Below are 21,923 nucleotides of genomic sequence, written 5' to 3'. Positions count from 1 at the left end.
CTTGGTTGACTCTTAAAGAGCGGCAGCTACCCGGGGTTCTGCACTGTTCGATTAACAGGCAGAGAGCTGGTGTGTGACTGTCTCAAGTGTTCAAAAGATCAACTCATGCAGATGGCCACGTTCTTGATTTGATGTTTGGAGTGGGATTGGAGGAATGGAAATTTTGCCTCTGTGATGAGTTATCTCCTGTGGTTTAAAGGAGGGTTTGCCTTTCCAGTCAGGATAAAGAACTTGTTTTGAGGGTCTATTCTCAAAGGCTAATAGAATCAGAGTTTTTAAGAGAACTATGAAGAACTTCTCTGTACTTTCAACAGGCTACCATTAATGGCTTAGTATAGGACTGTGTAACAATATTTTGTTCTCTATTCTCTTCTAGAGCCAAGAGCATTCTGTTTGCCAACTTTATCTTTTCAAGTCATCTTGGTTTACAGATTAAGCAAGAGGAAATATGACTAGAGAGCCATTGGTGGAAGTCTTTATGTGAATCTGGTCAATTGTGTCATATTTTTTTTAATCTTAATTATGTGATGGCTAAGCAGGAGACAAATATGAAGGTTATCAGCAAAATTTCAGTCAATGGATGTGTCTCCAATTGTGGACATCTTGATTAATCCAGGCTCTCTTCTCTTGATTGCTAATTTAAATCCCACCAGTTGTGTGCACATCTTAAAGTATTTTTCTGAAAAAAATCATTCAGATTCAGGCCAAACTATCTCCTCCTTCAACTGTTGAAGAGTAATCTCTCAAGGGGACAAATGCAAGGTCTTCACTGTTTGAGTTATGGCATGCATTGATCCCTGAGTTGGAGGCTGGAAGGAGGACATGCCCCTCTTGGCTGCGACAATCAGTGGCTTTAATTATTGGTGAAGGTGGTCAGTGCACCTATTCAGGAGGGCAGAATGCCATCTTTGAAAGGAAATGGTCAACTCAAGATTAAAATATTGTAATCTACTCTACATAGTTACATCTTAAATCTACCACTGGGATGTACTGTAAACTATTTGGCCACGTAGAGACTAACCCTGGGACATCCCTTGTACTCCATTCAAGGCTCAGAATCATGGGGCTCCAGGAGTCCCTGTGTAGGGAGATTTGGCACACTCTGCCTAGTGGCAGGTTTCCACAGCTCACTGTATATGTGAATTGTTGGTGTGCTAGAGGTGTGGCCAAGGTATCCATGTAATGTATGGATCCACTGAATCACATCCCTGTTGGGAGTGAAAACAGCAGGCCAATCCAATACTCTTCTCCATAGCCAGTAATGGAGGCCATGGCCCAGATGGACAAATAGCCTGAATCCCTGGAATTGATTCTTCCATCTCCTATTCTCCAAGGTTTGGGTTATAGTCCACTCTTGTGCACAATGACAAGAAGAAAGTAATTACAAATGTTAAAGCCCTTTCTTTTGGATATAAAACAGCATGTCTTAAATGGATCAAATTCCACCATTTATGTCTTACTGATTCCTTAATCTGTGATAAAATTTAGAGGAACTATCTGAAACATTTATGATAGCTACAGTAAATAATTGTGGAGCAAATTAAGAATAGTTTAACTACTTGTACAATTTTCAAGTGCCATAAGGTGCTCATCTGATAATTGGCAGAGATTTGGAATGTGAAAACTCGCTTAAGCAACCTCTTAGTTTTACAAAATAACTATGGCAAAGTGCATTTATATTTTCTGAAAGATCTGAGAAAAGATGCAAGCAGCAGATTAATGTATGAGCCTAAAATGTAGAAGGATACCAAATAGGGGCACAGAAGTCAAGCAAATTCCCTATTAATAAATGTGAAGCAACTAGGAAAGATAAAATAGCAAAGAATTTAAATATATACAGCAGCTGTGTGGACATGCATCGAGGGGACTCTAATGATAATACATGTAATCTCAGCTAAAATATGCTAGGCCAGTTATTTAGAGGCATATTCTGCTATAAAAACTCTCATTTTCTTCACTAGGAATTCAGCATTTGGAATGATGGTGGACTAATGACGTTGGTGGATATGTCAGGGGCTTTCCACCTGTATATGTATTGGTGCTCCTTTGCTGAACACTACCAGATTTATAGGCCAGTTTCTTTTTGGAAAACAAACTGGTGCCAGAGATCAAAATTCTCAAAAGTGATTAAGTGACTTGGGAACCTAGTCTCATTGACTATCAATAGGATTTAGAGTCCTATGAAGATTACACACCTTTTTAAATTTTTATCTAAAATCTTAGGATGTTTCCTAGTGAAAAATTTACATTATATACACAGTACCTTCAGCAAAGATGGTGAGAACAGCAGCGAGACTACATATATTAATGTGCCCCCCATACTTTCCTGTAGTCAGAAAAACAGCTCCCTCTTGAATAATCCTTGGTGTCTGTCATATGACACGACTGTCCTCTGCAATATCACCTCAGCCCAAAGTCACAAGGCACAACCACCTGGAGACTATTATTGCAAACACTGAGATGAGCTAATACAGATTTGGGCTAGGTGTTAACTCTCAACTCCTCAGCCAGGTTAGACCATAACTGACATCTACTTCAGTTAGCTTCTCTACAAATCTCCATTCAGACGAAAGAATGCCTAACCCACATGACAACCTTTAACAACTGCCTATTTGTGGTGGTTGCAGCCAGCTGTTTTGCAGTCCATTGGGCAAAGCTCACCAGCTACATCTACACCAGGATTTTTCAGACTCATAATTCCTAGGGAGGTACAACTCCTCCAGTGTTAGCACTGGTAGGAATTGCAATATAGACAAGGTTCATGCATTTTTAACCATTTTCCTGTATAACCATGGTAAAACACACACCTGAGTCCACTTAAACATCATCTGTGTTATAGCTTCCACCAATGCTCCTTCCAATGAAGCTGGAATCATGCATCTAAAAATTCTTAGTTTAGACAAGAACCCTATGTTTAACTCTCTGCTTGGAAAGCATCAAGTTATTTTATAGTACTCCAACAATTTAACAACATGAATTTCATTACAAGTTTTCCTACATTGGTATAAAGGAAAACAAACACTTCTACCTACTTTCTAAAATAGGGTGATTTGTAAATTTCATTCTCTCATTACATTGAAAAGGATCCACTTCTGGATTTGAAAAAGAAAAGAGGAAAAAATTATCTTTACTTTTTCTAACCCCTGACATAAGTGTACAAAAGTAGGTCTAATATTTTTGGCTATTACAGGTTTAGATTTTAGATAATAAGAAAAGAAAAACTGAATGGCACTTTAAACTTGTTTGAAAGTAAATAAGTTATTTGGAGCAAATTTTGCCCTAACTCACATTGGTGTAAATCCAGGATAGTTGCCCTGAAGTAAAAATCTGGGTTTAAATTTACATCAGAACAGCATAATTGGGCCCTTTTGTTGTTTCTATTAATGAACTAATAAGAAAGATCAGGTCTGAAGAAATATATTGTCATCCAAATAAGGATGGTCACAACTAGACTTTGAGTTACATATCTGTAGGTGGTCATACTCATACATGTAGATATTTTAAAGCGATTATATTTGCAATGTCCAGCAATGGGCAATTTAAGGACTCTTCTTTCCAAAATGTATAAGACTTTCTGCGACATGTAAAATCTAGAAGGCCACATACATAATCCAGCTGCACACTAGGCTGTTGTGGTCAGGTGCATAAAAGAGTAAAATCCTCTCTCCGTTTTTTCCCCGAAGTGATATCAGCAGGGCAGTAAGTCCAGTAGAATGATCTTTGGCTACAATACGCAACATTCACCCTCCAGTAGTTCCTAGAGCTGCACCCAGCAGTTTTATTGGCAGGAAGCAGGTACAGCAACAAGGAGACTAGTAGAGACTAGTAGAATTGCTCAGTCCTGGGATGCTTGTATCAAAGTCTTGCTGACTTCATCAATGGGAGCAGTGCACAAACATTGCAGGGTAGAATTCGTCCCTCCGGAATGAGGTGGCTTTTCTTTGTAAATGACATCATACTAAATCATTAGAAGTTATCTTGAATTATTACAGGAGGGAGTAATAGCAATACTATTTTAATCTTTTTTTTTAAATCATCTTCCTTTTCAATTAGACTTGGATAAAAATAGTGGTTCAGTGAGTCTTTGTTTGGGTGCAAGGGTCTGTCTGTGTGTGGCAGGATTACAGACAATCTTTGGGGGGAAAAAAACAGAGCCAGATTTAAAGTATGTAGATATTAGGCATCACTCCCTCCTGCTCAGACATGATACCTACTGAAGTTAAAGGAGGCTTGCTCTGAGTAAGGAAGTCTTAAGATTTTTGAACCAAAAAGTCCTATTAGCCAACAAACAAAACCTCTTAAATTGGAGAATTGGTCTGAAATCAACAAGAAGAAATTCAATAAAGACAAGTGCAAGGTACTACACTTAGGAAGAAAAAAAATTGAATGAACAATTGCAAAATGGGGAACAACTGACTAGGAAGTAATACTGCTAGAAAAGATCTGGGAATTATAGTGGATCACAGATTGAACAAATCAACAATGTGATGCAGTTGTGAAAAGGCAAATATTCTGGCTTTTTTTTTTTTTAAACACAGCGGTGTCATATGTCAGACATGGGAGATAATTGTCCTGCTATACTCAACACTGGTCAGGCTTCAGTTGGAGTACCACTCTTCAGATCTGGGCACCACACTTTCAGAGAGATGTGGACAAACTGGAGAGAGTCCAAAGAAGAGTAACAGAAAAGATAAAAGCTTCAGAAAACCTGACTTATGAGGAGACATTAAAAATCTGGGTATGTTTAGTCCTGAGAAAAGGTGACTGGGGGGGACACCAGATAAGTCTTCAAATATGTTAAGAACTGTTAAAAAGAGGACAGCAATCAGTTGTTCTCCATGCCACTGTTAAGAAACAATCAGCTTAATCTGCAGCAAGGCGGTTTAGGTTAGATATTAGGAAAACTTTTCTAGCTATAAGAAGAGTTAAGCACTAGAATAGGCTTCCAAGGGAAGTTGTGGAATGCCCACCACTGGAGATTTTCAAGAACAGGTTAGACAAATGCCTCTCAGGGATGGTCTAGGTATTCTTGGTTATACCTCAGAGTAGGGGGTTGAACTAAATGACCTCTTGAGGTCCCTTCTAACCTTACATTAGAATAATTCAGGTTGTTTGACCTCAGATACTTTGTTTAAGGGTGTTTTTAAAGGGTACACTCACAGAGGAGAAAGCAGTGCCTTCCTTACAACTTTTAACCCAGTGTGGAAGACCCAGGTTCAATTCTCCCCTCTGCCTAATATCCTGAATAAGTATTGGGCCAGAGAGGAAAAACTCCATAATCTGGTGGTAGGAGCACTCGCCTGTGATGCCAGAGTCTGAAGTTCAAGTCCCTGTTCCTATGAATAGTTATTTATACAAAATAGAATAGCTTCAACAAGAGAGACTGAGAGCAACTCTGCCCAGCACTCAGCTATCACGAGGTGGAGAAGAGAACCAAGTTCAAGTCCGTCCCCCTCCCTCCCCCATTGAATAGTAAGACTGCATTTTCTAGCAAAAAGCCACCCATGCATAAATAAAGCTATTTATGTGAAAAAAATTCACCTAGCTCTAGATCCAATCAGGATTGGGCCTAGCCATATTGTGCTAGGTGCTGTAGGAACAGAGGAATACAAAATCCCAACCTCAAAAATCTTAAAATCAATGCAATTACAAAATGAAAGAGGCCTACCTGTGGGAGCATGTAACTCACCCCGTCAGTTCAGGATTGTTCCCCATGGTATGTTTGTCTAATGCTTTGTTTCATGGCATTCCATTAGCATTAGAAAAACATTACAAACCTGTGCTTGTTGTTCTTTAATACGCCTCCACACTTGTAAAATGAAATGACAAACTAGTTATTTTACTTATGATACTTAGTGGTATTCTTCATCTTTAAATCTCCACGCACTTAAAACATTTATTTTGCATTTTTCAGATGAGGAAACTTAGAAGCAGAGAGGTCCAGAACGAATTCATAGCAGTTCACAGAATCTGGTACCCACCCTATTGATTGAAATATGTCACCTGCTTACTACAATAGGACACCCTAAATAGTATTTTCAGCTCCTAGGGATAGCTTTGTAACAACAGTGAAGGGCAAAATTCTGCCCCCAGTTACTCAGGTGCAACTCCATTTGCTTTAGTGGGAAAGCACACATGTAAACTGAATGCAGAATCTATTCCTAGCTCTCATGTGCAATTAAGTTAAATGGCACAGGCAAAATCACTTAAAAATGTTATAATCTTGAAAACCTGAACAAGAGTGTATTCAGAGCAAGAGTATTAAAAATGCTTTGACTCTCAGATAATCAAGACACCTGTAAATCAAATGAATTAGCATAATCTCTCTCATCACCTAGTAAAATGCTGACTCAAAAAGTGAGGAGAATGACTTGTAGAGTCTAACTCCTTTAAAAGGCTTTTTATGCTTGACACCAGCAGTCATATTGGCTGTTTTAAATACATTAATTAGAGGCTTTCTGATTTTAACATGCAAAGTACAAATGTAACTCCCTGGAGATCCCACTCCTGCAAAGGAGGGAATAACGAATGCAGATACAATCAGAGAGCAATCTGACACTAAGTGAGGAGCCAACACACACACACACACACACAACCAATGGTCAGCACTAACAGAGCTCCACTACAGAAAAAAAGATGCATAGTACCAACTTGGAATCACACTTATACAGCTACCTTTGAGTACTACAGTGTACATGTATCAAGAAAATCTAAATACCGTGGTCTGGGGGAGCTGGAAGAAGCTCCTTTTTCTTTGCACAAATTAATTACTTCATTGAACAAACTGGACTATGTATTTACAGAGCAATACTGTTTCCAGTGCTAAGACCTAATAAAAAACAAATTCCTTATTTTCATTAATTAAAAAAAGTTTCTGTGTATTTATGATATGAATATCCTCTGGGGAAATTTTCAGGAGGAGCAAAGGTCTACATCAAAAGTCTCATTAAATGCTCTATGCACTCCTTTAGCGATGGTGCATTGTCCCTCTAAAGTTATCTTATTAACTTGTAATACTGTAAACATCAATCAGCAAGAAACCCTACTAAAGATAAGAAAGATGTGAAAATATGGGTTTCATTAATAAGTCATCTATGTCTTTAAAGGGTGGGAAGAATGCTTTATATTGAGATGGAGGGACTATGAATACCCCATATATTATTTCAGCACAAATTTGCTTTTGGCTTCCAAGTTCTACAGGTAAGTAGTGATGTGTACTCCATCCTTAATCGTATTCTCTTCCAAAACAGATATTCTCTCACTTATGAGATAAAAATGATTGTTTGACCTTAAAACTCCAATTTCATTTATGTAATCCATCCAGCTGCATAGGTACTGAGTTGCGAACTCACAATTTTAGGCCTCACAGAGTTTAATATACTGTAGTGCTACATTCCAGCTGTAAGCCACCAACAGATAACCCTTAGAGTCACACAAATATTTGTATTAATTTTTATTTTTTAATCTTGGATTTTTTTTTATTTTCTAGAACCACCAATGACACTCAGTATTTGTTTGAGTTCTGTCCTGAGCTAGGAACTGCAACTCCTCAACTCTTGTTCACTGCAACCTTTAAATCTGAAACTCTGAAAATAAAGATAGGAAATGTAACAGCAAAATATGTCTGTCGACAAAAATAGAGAAACCAAAGCAAGTGAATTCATGGTTTTAGAATGCCCTAGGAGTCTAACTACAGTATATTCCTATAAATAAAAAAATCTGTCAATTGCACTGCATAGACTCTGGTTGTATTCTCAGAAGATACTACATCAGAACACTCAAGGAAATCTTATGCAATATTTTCCAAGAAAAATCTATGAAAGCTGTATCTGGCTAAGTCACTTTTTAATCTGGAAGCCTAAATCAGCCACTTCAAAAAGGAAAATAAAATGGTCTATAACCAAATAGTTTGTGGTTTAAAACTATTCAGATTAAAGTCTAGACTTACAAAACACAAGAAGATTCAGCCTATTCGTATCTAATCTGAAGTACCAAGAAAATGATTTTTTAAATTACTACAAAGTATCGTGACGAAGTAAAATGTATCAAAAAGTTAAATTTGAATGTTTTCAGTTTTAAACTGAAGATTAATGAATTTGAGTCAAATAGAAGGATTCAGCTACATTAGGTACAGTGCACTACTACTGGTAAACAAATTTTGCACCAGCCAGCTGGACTGGAAAAAAATATTGCTACCATATGGAATGCAAGCTTCATTAAGGGATGCAATAACTGAGTTACCATAAGCATGTAGTCTCTTAATGGCATAAAACTAGAACTCGCAGTTGTCATTGTATGATGGTTCTTTTCATGTTAATCATTAGGAAACAAAAAAGCTAAAATCATAGTGGATATACACTTATAATACTGTGCAATCTTTACAACTGAGCAATATACTGGCAAGGAATGTCTGAATACCAGATTCTATAACAGACATTAAAAACCATCAGGTAGAATTTTTATCCAGCACTAGGAATTTCCAAACTTCCATTGACAAACTTACTGTTCAAAAGGCAGGTATATATTATTTGCATCCATCTAATGTTTAGTTAAAAGTCTTAGAAATTCTTCTGTAATAAGATGTTTGCTGTCTATAGTTGTCTCAAAACATAAATTCAGAGTAGGGATTCTGAATTTATAACCCAAGGGCTAATCTATGTCCTTAGACTAGGTTTGGTTAAAATCTAAATATTTAAAGTAGGACATGATTTCTACCACAGATCAGGATTTAAGAGTTTCCTAATATAATTACATACCACACCCATAGAATTAAACTACTAATGCACTGGTCATTGGTTATTAAACAAAGACACCCAATGTTAATATTTAAAGATACACATCTGCAAATGTATTTTGAGACCATACAACTCACACATACAGACTTGCACAGTGGATGAAAATAAAGCAGTTGTCTGAATAATGTGTGTTCAAACATCTGAGGAGGGCAGTTATGAAGAATTGCTGAGATCTGTACACTGCTGAGTATCACTTTACATTTAAAAAGCAGAATAAGCTTCTGCGAGTATCTCCTTCTGCAATTGCTTCGGTTTAGGGAGGTAACTGGGCTATAGCTGATCTCTGATGAGCCATTACATCTTTCAGAGGCTCAGCAAGGAGTGAGAGAAACGAGACTTAGGAAGAAGTAGCAAACTTATTCCAGAGGGAAAAAATTTAAAACAAAACTTCCCAAACTTAACAGAGTAGAAGTAGCAAAGGGAGACCGCTTGAGAACTTCTACTATATCTAGAAATAGGGCTATCGGGGAGGAAGAATAATAGGGACCCGCCTTTTACTTCCACGGAAATACTGGGATGGCTCTGGAAAGGGACAAATGAGAAATACACTTTCCTAGAAGCGGAGGGACTGGCCCTCCTGAATAGGAAGAGTTGGCATGAATGACTGAGCACTAGTTTCAAAGTGGTACCGCCTCTCCCGGACCTCTTACTCTTAACCAGGGCTGCTTGGACTTGGAGCTGTTTTATTTATTTATTCATTTCTTTTTAAAGCAGCCGCCGCCGGAGCGTGTTACAAAACGTCCATCTTTCTAATGCTCAGAGTGAAAATAAAACCTCCTCTTCTAAGGGTAGCTAAACCAACGCGCCCGTTAGAAATGCCTGCGGTCGCCCGGCAATGGCTTTGCACAACGCTCTCACTCACTTGCCCAGAGAAGTAAAGAAGAGGCTCGGTTTCCTACCTAAGCACAGCCGTGTCCCCTTTTCTGACCACCAGGTTGTCCACAGCTGCCCCAGGGAAGTCCATACTCTGCCCGGCTGGGAGGCAGGAGGGCAACAAGCAGCACAGGCTGAGGAGCACAGCGGCCAGCCACTGGTTTGAGCAACAAGCGCCCTGCACCAACAGCATCATGTCCATCCCTGCTCCGGGCTGCTCCCGCTCAGCTTCCAGCTCCTCTCGATCCCCAGCCCCCGGTGCGCGTGACGAGCCTTCGCTCCCGCCAGGCAGCCAAGGCACTGGCAGGGTTCTGCCTCGCCTGGGCGCTTTCGGCCGAGTCCGGAACGCGTCTATCCCCGGCTGGCTCGCACACCATCCAGCGAGGAGAGAAGCGCGCTGCAGACTGAGAGCAGGGGAAGAAGCAGCAGCCGCCGCCGCCGCCGCGTCAGGCTCAGCAGCAGCAGACGGCCCCCAGGCTCCGAGCCGGTTGCCATGCAGCCGTTTCCTTAGCAACTTGTCCTGATGACTGGTGATGGAGCTGGGGGGGGGGGGGGGGAGAAATAGCTAAAAGCAAAGCGGCAGTGGGAGGAGGTGTGCTACAGCCACCGACATGGCAATACGGAAATAAATGGCATGCAATTAAAGGCAGTGATTGCGGAGTGACCTCCGTTTGCAGGCAGGAGGGAGACAGCCGAGTTGGCAAGTCAGCGGCTTTTTAAAACACCAACTAACTCGTTCCAGCTGCAATGCCCTGCACGGCGGCTGGGAGCCACGCCCGACACTGCTGCCCAGGACGGTTCCGACCCAGCGCGGCTGGGAGCGGGGCTTCGCGCGCACGCCTCGCCGGGACCGGGCCAGCAGCCGGACCGCGCGAGCAGGCTCCAGGGCTGGGCTTCTCCCGCCAAGGCTTTACGCGGGCGGGGAGAACTCTGCTCCGGCGCCCCTGGGCTCTGTGTGAAGAGCCCCAAAGCCTCCTCAGGCAGGAGACGTCCCCCGCCCCCAGTGAACCCAGCTTGGGGGCGGGAAAGGGGCCCCCAGCGCACGAGTGAAGTGGAAGGGGGGCTCGGGAACCCACACCTTAGCCTTCATCTACCGTCCTAGGCAGAGGAGAAGAGTGATGAGGCGCCTGTAAATGCCTAGCTAAATTAGATAAGGGGCTTGCATTGCCCTAGGCTGGAGAGAATGCAAACCCACCTCTCCCCTCTGAGCTAGGGAGAAAAAGAAACCAACCCCCAGGAAACACATCGCATCCCCGAGGGACCAGCGACTCCCATCTCCCCGAGGGACAAGTCAAGAAGAAAAGAAAGTTCCCTTAACAATAGGGCACCTCCCCTTAGTGGAATATCCCATCCTCGGAGTATGGGAAAAATCCTCCAATGAGGGTTCCCATTCTTAGAGAAGGAGCACCTGTGGACCACTGGTATCAAACAGTTCTGTTGTCCAACTGGACTGCATTATAGACCTCTCAACCCCTCAGAAAAGTGTCCATTAAATTGTGAAACCTAGCAACTCTTATTCCAAAAGGAAGGGCAGTAAACTGGTAGACAGGTTCAGGAATTTGAAATGCAGTTTATTTCATTGACTCCTGGGATAAAGCTATTTGCTAGTAACTCTTCTTTAAGTCAAGGGTGCACATATATTTAGCCAAAAGTATATGCTTGATCATCAGTGGGAAGTATTAGATTCAAGTCAAACTTTGATACCACATTATGTTTTCAGAAGTCTATTGGGAATTGTATAATTTTAGCCCCAGAACTACTGGGCTAATCCACATCTAGCATAACCACACTTCCTGCTGTCATTCTCCTTGATAATGGTTGTGGCACTGATACATCCTAATGGAATCTTTGAAGGCAATAGTATGATGCATCGAGGTAGTTCTCCCTGGTCTCACCACAAATGTCAATACAAACCTTCAAGACTTTTCATTGTAGTTCTTCCTGAAGTTCTGTTAAGATGCACATTTAGGAAACAAGTCTCCTCGTCCATTTGTAAACTAAAATCCATTTCCATATCCTGTCTCCCAGAACTTTCTATAGCATCTCTGAACATCTGCATGAGCAATTCCTGATAGGATCTCACAACCTCATATCATCACTGATCCAGCTTTCCTTAAGATTTCATAGGAGCGTTGTCATTTTGCCAAAAGTGTGTAAGCAAAATTTTGCTTTAATATAAATTTTAACACTTCTGCCTTAACAGTTACATATTGGGCCTTCTGCTTTCCCTGAAAGTCTTTGAGATGTCCAAAGCAGTAAATCTCTCATTTCTGCCAACTGGCCTAATCTAGACTGTATAATTAGCCATGCCCTTCAATGTTTTGGCCTCAGTTTCCCAGCTCTTTACCAGGGTATCTAGGGGATTTTCACTTTTGGTGAGAAAGGAGCTTAAAGAGTGGAAAAACAAAACAAAACCATTTACTCCTATAGGAAAATGAAAATAGTAGCCCCTATTACTAGTCTGGCCCTGTGCTATTAATAAACTTTTATAAAATCCACCTCAACACCTGCTCAACTCTTTACGATCATCAGGTTGTGGATGACAGGTCAGTTTTGTCCTGCTGACATGTATTTTCCAATGTAGTTGTTGCATAACTGAACATCTGATCAGTTATAATCTCTTCAGAAAAGTGATCCAGTATATTTTTGGCTATTTGAGAGGAATGGTATCTCAGTTACTGTTAACAGCATAAGAAGTGCATAGTGCCTTTTCATACCATAGGTTACCTTCTGGCATTCAGGACAGATTTTGAAACATTTAAGTTGCAAAAGGTAATAGAAGCTTGTATAGTAGGCAAGCTCTGTGTGTCCCTTAGGGATAACCCAGGCTAAATGCTGGGGATCTTTTGCTTATGCCTTGAAAACCTTTCCCACGAGTGTCCAAACAGCATAGAGATAGCTTTTCCTTGTTAGAAATTTTTATTCCCTTTCCCTTCATTCTGCTTCCAGTTGCAAACTTAGCAGATGGGAGGAATTCATTTACGTGTCTACTCTTCATGTGGGTGTGGAGAGAGGTGAAGAGAAGAGCAATCAAAGTTTTTTGGCCTCTGATGATCCACAATAGTTTGTCTAGAATTGATGAGCCTTCTCTGTTAGGCAGGAGGACCTAATACCTTCTGTTGGAAGCCAGCATTTTATATTAATCTATGTCTCTTTCCTGTCTGGTGATTTATACAGTTATGGTAGCTTACAATACAAATGCTCAAATATCTTGCAATACAGGGCACAGGTGTTACAAATGACATTAATACCTGGAGCAATTTACAAATTTTCAATAGAGTCTAAACATTAAGCATGTTTTTTATAACTAATACCTATTTGAACAATACTAACAGGTGAGCCAGACTAATTCCAACTATGTATTTCTCTGCGTTCAATTGAGACATGGAGGCCTTGGCATGAGCTAGCACCTCGTTTGCCAGAGCCAAACAGTCCATAAACCTGTGACTTCCAACTCCCCTTCCCTTGGCAGTCTTAATCTCCTTTTCTTTTGTGCTTCACCCTCTTTTATTGCATCCCACTTTTATACATCTTTTCCAGTTACCGCAAAAGATCCTGGTCTAATTCAACGAAGGGCATTCTTCCTCCCTTCTTGTCACACAAGCCTCATACCAAGTCATATAGAAGGCTTGGCACCAGGATATAAATGCTGCATAACATATAATGCTCACCTTTGTATATTAAGTAGTGGAAATTCTCCAGTCTCTGTATACACAATTTTTTAAAATCATCTTAGATGGTTTAGATCATTTATGGAGAGCCACCAACTATACACAAGAGAATGTGGGAACATTCTGTACCCAAGAGTTCTCTTACCAGCTGGACTTTCAGTATCACAAAGCATTTCTGGGTGAAATTCTCAAATGGTTGGTTTCAGGCTCCTCCTGGGAGCACAAAATATAAGTTTCCAGAATGTTTGATTTCTGAGTACAACAAGTCCCAGCCTCATTTGATCACAGTAAAAAGTCACATGGAGCTTTCCCTTCTCTTCCACCCTGTATTCAAATATATATATATATATATTATATATATATATAGGCATTTCTTAGCCTCCTGTTGACATCAAGAGAAAGACTATATATATATATATATATATATTATATATATACACATACATACACACACACACACACCTACCCCCCCCCCAACCACTTTTCCCTTTGGACAATTCCAGTCCAATATTCTCACCACTCTTGATGCCTCAAGTTTCAGAGGGATTCTAAACAGTCTCTGGTGACAACAAAACTTGGTATTCTAAATATGTCTCCCGCAGACTTCCCACTTCCGTGCTGTTTTTTTAATAGTCATTCTCACATTGAGGTACGAACATACCTCCCCAGTACAGTCAGGAACTGTTCTCTAATCACCATATTGAGAATTTAATCTTTGTCCCACAGTTTGGCCCACATCCTTGCTAAACTAGTAAGATACACCAGGGTCTAGGTGGGTGCTTTGCCTGTTGGTATGCTTAGACTGCCCAAAACTATTGGCACTGTTTCTTCACTAATATAATCATCTTTACAGGATAGCTATTTCCTCTTCTGTATAATTATTCACCAAATACATGCTCATGGGCTTTTGAAGCCTTCTTTGCCATCTGGGATACTAGATAAACAGCCCATACATCCTGCAGCCATTCACATGATAGTGCCCTGCACTCAAACCTGGTGAAGATTTGTTCATTATTTTCCCTTTCCACTTACTGAAGTAACTTTAACTTTTTTCCTACCATCCTCTCAGTAGGCTCCCTTTGTCTTTCAAACTGCTCTCCTATCTAGACATGTTGTCTGTAGCCTGATGCTGCTGTATGCCTGGGCTTGGAGGGGAGGAGAGTGTCTAGTATAGTTCTTTTCTTCAGGACTCTAGTAAATCTAGCCAAACCCAGGAATATTTCTCACTCCCTATCTGCAGTCCCAAAATCTTAATCCTTTCTGCTACCAATTCAAGAAATGCTGGACACTTAGAACAGTAGTGGACACCTATTCTGCCAAGGAAATATTTTTCTGAGCAGTCCCCATTCCATTCTAGACCCAGGAGTGGGGTGAATTTGGGCATCCACCTCTACACCAATGTTTAGATTCTTCCTTTCCTCCTCTAGAAATAGGAGTTCTTCAATGTCTTGTACCCTCAGTCATTTATGTTGTCTTGTCTCCAAGTCCCCCACAGAGACATCCCACTCTGACAATCACTTGTGACATGGCCCCAGTGGAGCATCAGAATGCTCCCGTCCACCTCAGAAGTGTAGGACAAAAGGTACTCAGTACAGAAGGGTTTATTAAAGCTAATGTGTTTACCACAAAAAAAGACACAAAAATGATAAGGGAACACATCAGTCCTCAAAATATCAGATTCCATGAGTATCTACTATTTAGCAGTTGCCTGACATCAAAGAGCTATCTTAGAAGGTGAGCCTTTCTGCCTCTAACCACTCTTCCCACGAGTTCTCCCCTTTCCTCCAGATCATATTCAAACAACTGCCTTCCTCACATGTCTTTCATTTAACTGCAGTTCAGAGAGAGAAGAGTCTGTATCTCAAGGGCCTCAGGCTCCTCTTTTCCCAGCATGCTTTGCCATTTGTCATAGCAGTATAGCTCAACCAACTTCAGAAGTAGTTCATTCCTTCCTCTCTGCTGCAGAAATAGCCAACTTTTCACTTTACCCTGAATTTACCCCTCATATAAGATGGCCCTCCATATCCACCTTCATCCCTTCCCCAAACGGAGTACTCTCATTCATTCTATCACAGGAGAAAAGGGTTGCTCTGACCCATCCTTATCTCAAAGGGCTAGTCTTGGGACCACAGTAACACACAAATGGGGGAAACAGGTCTTACCTTGTTCTTAAGCCATGATTTGCTCCATCCTAAGTCCTCTTTTTATTTCCCACTGATTGCATGCCCTCTCAAACAATATTGAGCCAAAGGTCTATTTTCAGTTAGTTACTTTGATCAGGCTCCGGTGTAAGAGAGAGTGGAATTTAGCTGTTGTCATGGGTTTGTGCAATATTGTTATTAGAGCTGGTCAGATAATATCTATTGAATCAAAAATATTAGGAAATGTAAATGAACAAAATATTACCACCATATGGAATGCAAGCTTCATTAAGGGAAACAATAACTGAGCTACCGTAAGCATGTAATCTCTTAATGGCATGAAACTAAGTCATCCAGCACTAATTGTTAGACAAGTTGCCATTCATAGTGGTAAATAAAGGCATTTCTTAGCCTCCTGTTGACATCAAGAGAAAGACTAGTGAATAGCTGGAAATCAACTATTTTAATTGGGAGGGAGGCAGTTGTGTTATGTAAGAAGCCATTTAAATGTTTTGAGCTCTCTATGCAAAATAGTCAATATTATACACTCATATTGTGGTGATCGGCATGATATAAGAGCACAGGTAGATCTAATTTTAGGAAAAGCCATTTACCATTTATTAAGTCACATAATACTGTTTTTACTTGACCTCAAGTATTCAAAATAGTTTTTGCTCCTTGAATAAAGAGACATTTCCACAATAACATACTGTTAATTTAAACATAAGATCATTTAAGATCTCAGTTAATGATAGTATGGAGGTCAATATGAAAGTTTTAATTATATTTTCATTTTCAGATTTAAATCCCCTGGTTTCAGGCCGTTTGCAGATCAGTGAAAAACCAGGTCAGGAGTCAATAGAGTTTTGTTGTTCTGGAGACTAAACTCTTTCATCTGGATCTGTTTTCTGAGACTGTGCAGCACCTGCCACCAAATGTGTGTACATGCACAGTGCACTTCCATGGGAGAAAAACAGAAACCTTTCACATTCACTGGTTTTCCAGGAAAACATCTCACTTGGAATGTCTTCAATGGCACGGGGAAAATGTTCACTACAGAGATCTGTATGTGGGTTCCTCTAAAAAATTAGATAATTTATAAATAGGTCAAGGCATATGATAGAATATTTGTGCTGAATTTAACTTCTTTTTTGGTTAGCAAATCAGTATCCATTCAGGGACAATTATCTTGGAATGTATTTGTTATTTGTAAGTATTCGTTTAATAGTCTGGGCAAAGTGTTCAGACTGACAAGCTCTTCACTCATTTTTTGTGTTGTGTGTTTAACTCACTTGGAAGCCCTAGTAAAAGAATGTGGGAATGAAGTGATAACTGGGACATACGGCTAGTAGAAAACTGCACTTTTGATCTCCGATGGATTGATGTACCACACAAGAAAAGATGACAAGTGATTCAAGTAGGATGTCTCTGAAATGGTGGCCACTTGAGATCCAATGTGCATAGTGACATGGATAACTGTAGCAATGAAGCTGGGTCCAGAAATCCCTCCTAATATATCCTTTTCAATATACATATGGAGTGTGTGGTTCTTTTGCAACAGGCTCTTTGGATCGACTTAAATTCTTTGGTTTCAGAGTAACAGCCGTGTTAGTCTGTATTCGCAAAAAGAAAAGGAGTACTTGTGGCACCTTAGAGACTAACCAATTTATTTGAGCATGAGCTTTCGTGAGCTACAGCTCACTTCATCGGATGCATACGACGGTATGCATCCGATGAAGTGAGCTATAGCTCACGAAAGCTCATGCTCAAATAAATTGGTTAGTCTCTAAGGTGCCACAAGTACTCCTTTTCTTAAATTCTTTGAGGATTCTTGTTTGTGTTGATTTTTTATTAATATTCTTCTTCCTATACACTTGGGACAATGATCATCAGTGGTATCAGCCCAGATTGTCCCTCAATGGGAGCTGCTATATGCTCTGTTTCTGGGCACTTTAAACATGACCTGGGCATGCTTGGGAAATGCATATTAGACTCCAAGCTCCCAGCACTTCTGATGTCACTGGCAAATTCAACCAACTGTTTGGGTTTATAGCCTATAGTCTTGTTTTTAAACTTTTTAGAGAAGGAAGTCATTGTTGCTGTAATTCAGATATTTGTTCAACTAATTTCTCAATTCCTTTCCAATGACTCCTTGTCACAGCACAACTTGAGGATTCCATATCACAGTCCAAGGAAGAAATTGCTCACACATGTTTGCCTCAGATATATTATCAAAACTGTCCAGATGTCTCTTTGTCAAGTCTAAGTCAGCTGCATGCTTCTCTTCCTCCATTCTGAGCAACATAGCAAACTGGAGAATGGCCATGTTCATTTTCTTTTGTTCCAGTTGGAGGGTAAGAATCAGATTCGGATCCCAATGCCACCTGGAGAACTGTTTAAGTAGTAGTTTATCTCATTCTGTAGAGGGAATACTCCCTCTTGTGATAACTTTATTAAGACCTGCAAGTCTCTCTACTTTTGAGCACAGGATTCTGGTAGACATGATCCAGCTCAGCATAGTGAGAACCTAAACTAGTTAGAAGTCTTATCTCTCTGGAGTGCATCAGTGCTACAGTCCACATCTTGCATAAGATTCCAGACAACACTGTGCAGACTGCAATTAGGCTGTTCAGCTGGATTCTGTGTATGAAGGTCCAAATTCTCAAAAGTGCCCACCCAGTGCTCAGTACTTCAAACAAATTGTTTCAAGGTGGGCTCCCAGAATTGGAAGATATTTGAAAATTTGATCCCAAATACTTTCCCAGTTTTATCACCCCCCCCCATCAAATTGTTGCATTTGCCACAGGGATGCTAGATGATAGAATGGTTGGGAAAACTTCTTTAGAACCATTTTCCATTAGAGAATGTAGTTCTGTCAAAATCTCAATGTGTTGTGAAATCACATCAATTTTATGAAATGTCATTTTGGAGAAAAAGAGATCCAATCATTTTGACATTTTCTGAACAAAGACTTTTAGAAAAAACCTGTTCATTTCCATTTTTAATTTTGTACTATGTATTCTAATAAAATAAAATTGCAATCCAAACAAAATGTTTTTGTCAAACTGTAGCAGCAGGAGCATCTTGAGAACCCTCCCCAGCTCTATGGTTTGTGGCAGTGACCGTGGAAGGCACCATTGGAGGACAGCTCTTGTGCTGATTGTCAATTAGAACATAAGCCTGTGTTAATCATATTGTCTACTTTAATTAAAAAAATGTGATGTACACAAAACAAATTATGTTGCGGGGGAGAATTTTCTTTTGCAGAGAATTTCAAAAATGTTCAGATTTTGTTCATAATTAGGGCCCTACCAAATTCACGGCTGTGAAAAAACGTCACGGACTGGGAAATCTGGTCTCTACCATGAAATCTGGTCTTGTGTGTGCACTTTTACCCTTTACTATACAGATTTCACGGGGAAACCAACGTTTCTCAAACTGGGGGTCCCAACCCAAAAAGGAGTTGCAAGGGGGTACAAAGTTATTGTAGTGGGAGGGGGGGTCGTATTATTGCCACCCTTACTTTTGCACTGCCTTGAGATCTGGCACCCCATCCCATCCTTACTTCTGTGCTGCTGCCTTGAGAGATGGACCCTCAGCCAGCAGCCACCACGCTCCAGATCTCAAGGCAGTGCAGAAGTAAGGGTGGCACTGCCTTCTGAGCTGGGCAGCACCTGCCACTCTCCGGCCGCCCAGCTCTGAAGGCAGGGACCCCGCCAACGGCAGCACAGAAGTAAGGGTGGCAATACCACGACCACCCTACAAAAACTTTGCAACCCCCTGTAACTATCCCTTTTTGTGTCAGGACCCCCTACAATTACAACACCGTGAATTTTCACATTTAAATATCTGAAATAATGGAAATTATTATTTTAAAAATCCTATGACCATGACATTGATCAAAATGCACCATGAATTTGGTAGGGCCCTATTCATAACAGTAAACACATTCTGAATTCTCAAAATCCTGTGCAAAATAGGATCTCCACACAGGTCTATTATGTGATCATGAATAAGCAAGGAAAGTGCTCTGTAAGACAGTCTATTAAGCTGCAGTCTTCATTGCAAACATGCGAGAAACCTTGCTATAACTTACAGGGACTAGCTCTGACAACAAACATACAAAAAAAAATATCACAAAACTGATAATGGAAAGAAAGCCATAAAGGACACATTTATAGTAAAGCACACTGAAAGTTACCAGTCACATTATTTTAATGAAAATATGTTGTGCTATTGAGAGGGTTTGGAACTCTTATATCTACCAGTTAAACCCTGTAGCAGCAACAGTGCTGGAACACAGGCAGCAGAGAGATGTTGCTCCCTCTTTTTCAGCCTCTGCAAAGGCAATTGGAGCAGCAGTTCTGCAGAGTAGCCTCTTAAATCAGTTATCTTAAACCAGAAGACGTGCCGAGCTGCTATGCAGCGTCTCATCCAAGATATTCTTTTGAAATCTGGGCTCTGTTCCTTGTCAGTTAGAAGAGCACAGGTAAATTTAGGTTCTTGATTTTCAAGCCTACTATCTACAACAATTATGGGGTAGGTTTGCACAGCATGCTGTTATCAATAAAATGTTAGTCATGTGTGGGTGCATGAAAACATTTTCTTTACCATATGGTGTACTAAGGAAATAATTTTCAAATGACAGACGCTCACTAATATTGATGCCAAATACATTTATAATACCGTCAACTTGTTAACGGCCTACATTTTCCTATTTTTAAGATACACAAATTAATATAGTTTGAAAACATCTAGAACAAGCCTCAGATTGGAGGCTTTTCAGAAGAAAATATATTCCAAATACAAGGATAAATTATTATTTTTTCTATCACAACCAGTAGTGATTTGGATCACACTGAAAACAGGCAAAGGGCATAGGTTCATACCTGCATAAACCCATCATTTATCTATTTAAAATTAAATGGCAACATACAGGAGTTTTCAGTTACCAATATGAAATATCTCTTCTTGGGGCTGCTATTTCCTTTGGTACTGACATCTTCAGTATCCAGAGCAGAAATGGAATTTTGGTTTTGTGGAGAAGCAATTCTAATGAGTACTACAACTCTTCAAGCTTGAAGACTAAAAAGTGAAGCCACTTAGTAGGAATACAATAGATTTTAGAAATAGACAACACTAAAAAAACCTTTTAACTGCAAGAATATTTTGTCTTTCAAATTTTCTTGCCGATTGGTAGAAGGTAGCTCTATCAAAAGTTAGATCTGAAGTGAAGATAGTTTCAGAATGAATACTGAAACTGATTATGGTACTTTAGAATGCCATTAACCAGATTTTACATCTGTAACTTTCATGTATTTTGAGAAGCTATGGATTATGCTCAAGCACTATGTTAAGTATAACAGCAGCAGCAGCAAGTATTTGCTTCCTAGATATTTTTTAGTCAGTAGATGCACAATTATTATTACTAAATAGATCAGAATTTAAACTCACATTTGGTGTTTGATACATTCATACTTTACAATTATTTGTAATCTGAACCCAGACCCATATTATTTTACTGCAGAAGGTTTTATGAGTAACTTGGGCAAGATAGGACCTGTTATCTCACAAGCACCTCATGAGAGCTCATCCCTTCTAGATCCTTGAATGGAAAGGGCCCCCTCTATGTAAGGATCTTCCCAACATTTGCACAGGTGCCTGTACAGCATCATCCCAACCTCATGGAGACCCTGTGGAGAGAGGTCCCACAGGGTGATGAAATGAAGACTGGGTGAGCTAAGCAGGAGGAACCAGAACCAAAGAGGAACCAGAACCAAAGAGGGGAAAGCCCATGTCAAGGAGCTGGTGTCAAGGGAAGAGGCTTCTGATGGGCTTGTTCTGGTCCCCCACAAATCCCTGGAGGTCTATGAGGTTTGGGAGTGGAGTCTATTTTCTAGGAGAAGAACCATCACTGCCCCACAGAGGAGAACTTGGTAGTGTGACACTGTTTTATTGATTAAAAGGTAATAGTGGAGTTCCATTAATTACATTAGGAAAAGAAACTGTACTTGGGACCCAAGTCTCCCAGATTTAAATCAGCGAGGGTATGTGGATAATTACATATTCTGGGTATTTCCGTGCCTAGACACGTAATACCAGAGATGGGACCAAATCATAGGGTTTGAATGTTCAAGTTCAAGATAGTTCAGATCTGGGGTTCTAATTCAGATCCATCTCTAATGATTACTAAGGGCCCAAATTGGAAGAAACGTCACCCATTGTACCACTTAATACCGTGAGTAGTCTTATTGATTTGTAGCCTCAACGTAAGAGAGATTTCAGAGTAACAGCCGTGTTAGTCTGTATTCGCAAAAAGAAAAGGAGTACTTGTGGCACCTTAGAGACTAACCAATTTATTTGAGCATAAGCTTTCGTGAGCTACAGCTCACTTCATCGGATGCATACTGTGGAAAATACAGAAGATGTTTGTTTTTATACAC

General features: G+C 40.2%; 1 protein-coding gene across 1 annotated transcript in view; it reads right to left on the bottom strand.

Moving 5' to 3' along the window:
* Positions 1–10,068, bottom strand: part of NEGR1 (neuronal growth regulator 1) — a 604,691-nt gene extending 594,623 nt beyond the window's left edge. The window contains exon 1 of the mRNA XM_073357343.1: positions 9,695–10,068. Coding sequence (XP_073213444.1) covers positions 9,695–9,870 — 176 coding nt within the window. The 5' untranslated portion in view covers positions 9,871–10,068. The remainder of the gene's footprint in view (positions 1–9,694) is intronic.
* Between the last annotated feature and the right edge of the window lie 11,855 nt (positions 10,069–21,923).

The sequence above is a fragment of the Lepidochelys kempii genome, chromosome 8, assembly GCF_965140285.1.
Source record: "Lepidochelys kempii isolate rLepKem1 chromosome 8, rLepKem1.hap1, whole genome shotgun sequence".
Classification (NCBI taxonomy): Eukaryota; Metazoa; Chordata; order Testudines; family Cheloniidae; genus Lepidochelys; species Lepidochelys kempii.
This window is presented reverse-complemented; position numbering and strand designations above follow the sequence as displayed.